The 1784-nt window shown below is 35.5% G+C and overlaps 1 protein-coding gene across 1 annotated transcript; it reads left to right on the forward strand.

Moving 5' to 3' along the window:
* LOC107683981 (carbonyl reductase family member 4-like) lies at positions 1-1491 on the forward strand. The gene is made up of 4 exons (XM_016480087.1): positions 1-34; positions 518-669; positions 925-1045; positions 1197-1491. The coding sequence occupies exons 2-4, from the start codon at positions 525-527 to the stop codon at positions 1489-1491; spliced, it is 561 nt and encodes a 186-aa protein (XP_016335573.1). The 5' UTR covers positions 1-34; positions 518-524.
* The last annotated feature ends 293 nt before the right edge of the window (positions 1492-1784 follow it).

The raw sequence follows: 1784 nt of genomic DNA on the forward strand, positions 1-1784 counted from the left end.
AGTGTCAAAGGATCTCTAAGGGATGTTGCTCATTGTAAGTGGCAACTGTAACTTTTGAGTGAACATTACATAATTTCTGCTCCACATTTCTGCTCCACAGTTTGCTGTATTAATAACTTTAATGTCAGATATTACCAACAGTAATGTGGCACATCTAAGAATTACCTTTCAGAATACCTCGGTAGTTACAAACTACATGTCCAAAAACTATTACATTATGACCTTTTATAAGTGATAGTTCTAGATAATAATACAGTAGTATAGTGCACAATGGTTATCATATTAATACACATATTTACACATATTTACATGGCACTCCAAGGTACTATACATTATAACATTTCTTGGCACAGCAATAATCAAATGTCAATCAAAAATGCATTGTTTCTTTATAAGCAGCACTACTTTTTTTCTAAAGATACAGGTACTATTTTCAGTTGTACTTTCACCTTTACTCATTCAATATCTGATTACTGGCCTGCAGTGTTCATTCTGTGCTGTTTTTTTTCTCTTTTAGGGTCGTGATGTCCAGACTGGCTGTAGTGTTCGGGGGTTCGCGTGGCATTGGGCGAGCAGTTTCTCAGCTGTTAGCACAGAGGGGTCATAAGGTTGTGCTATTGACTAGGAATAAGGAGGCTGCACAGGTTACGGCTGAATCTCTCCCTGGAGGTGAATCAGTGAATAACCATGAATCAGTCGGAATTACTTTGCATTGGTTCGCTGATGAAAAGTCTTAACACTTTTTTTTTTTACCTAAACACATTTTTTACCTAAATTGGAGTTTTGTATATAGTATTTATCTATCCAAAAGCACAAAGAAAAACATTTTGTTACCAGGTTGGGTAATGAATGCAATTAAAAAGTCTTAATCTTAAATTGTGTTAAAAGAGATGTTATAATTCTGGAGTATATATTTAATTTCAGAAAAACATTTGGGTCTAAGCTGTGATGTCTCTAAAGAAGAAGACGTTCAGAGAGCATTTGAGACCATCAGTAAGACCTGTGGCACTGTGGGATACCTGGTTAACGCAGCTGGCATCAACAGGTCAGACAGTGATGCAGAAAATGTGATATTGAATAAATATATCAGATACCATGGCCAAAAAAGAGGATAATAAAAACAGCAGATTTTGATATTATAAATAAAAAAAACCTGCTGCATTCTAATATATATTGAATGTGTGTTTATCTTAAAGAGATGCATTGTTATTGAGGAGTAAATCTGAAGACATGCTCTCTGTTCTTCACACCAACCTGCTGGGCTCAATGCTGATCTGCAGAGGCGCTCTACGGAGCATGCTCAGTCACGGAGGAGCTATTGTCAACATAGGTGGGTCTAATTTCTGTGTGTCCCACTACCTTATGATCTTGTATATTATTTCAATTCAGTGTCACGAAGTTCAAGCTGGAGAAAAGTCTCCCTGCATTAGCAGCTGGGCAGTTTTGGTTCATTTAATCACCACTAGATGGCGCAGAAGCTTCAGATTTTAATGCATCAGATTTGTCTGCATCATAACGTAGTTCTCTTACACTTGTAAAATTAAGTTTTAGTTAAGTTTGCATGTGTGTTTTTTGTTGAGTCTGACATATTTGATATGTCAAGCTTTTATTGCTCATATTATGATATGTATATTATAATACTGGATCATATGGAGCTTGTACTCGAGGAGGAAAAACACTTTTTAATTTTATTAAGAGGCCCAAACTGAGCAAAATATGCCATTTGGTGCACTGGCTGATAATTACTGTATATGGCAAAAAAAAAAAAAAAAAAAAAAAAATAT

Source organism: Sinocyclocheilus anshuiensis, unplaced genomic scaffold (genome assembly GCF_001515605.1).
Source record: "Sinocyclocheilus anshuiensis isolate Anshui unplaced genomic scaffold, SAMN03320099.WGS_v1.1 scaffold637, whole genome shotgun sequence".
Lineage (NCBI taxonomy): Eukaryota > Metazoa > Chordata > Actinopteri > Cypriniformes > Cyprinidae > Sinocyclocheilus > Sinocyclocheilus anshuiensis.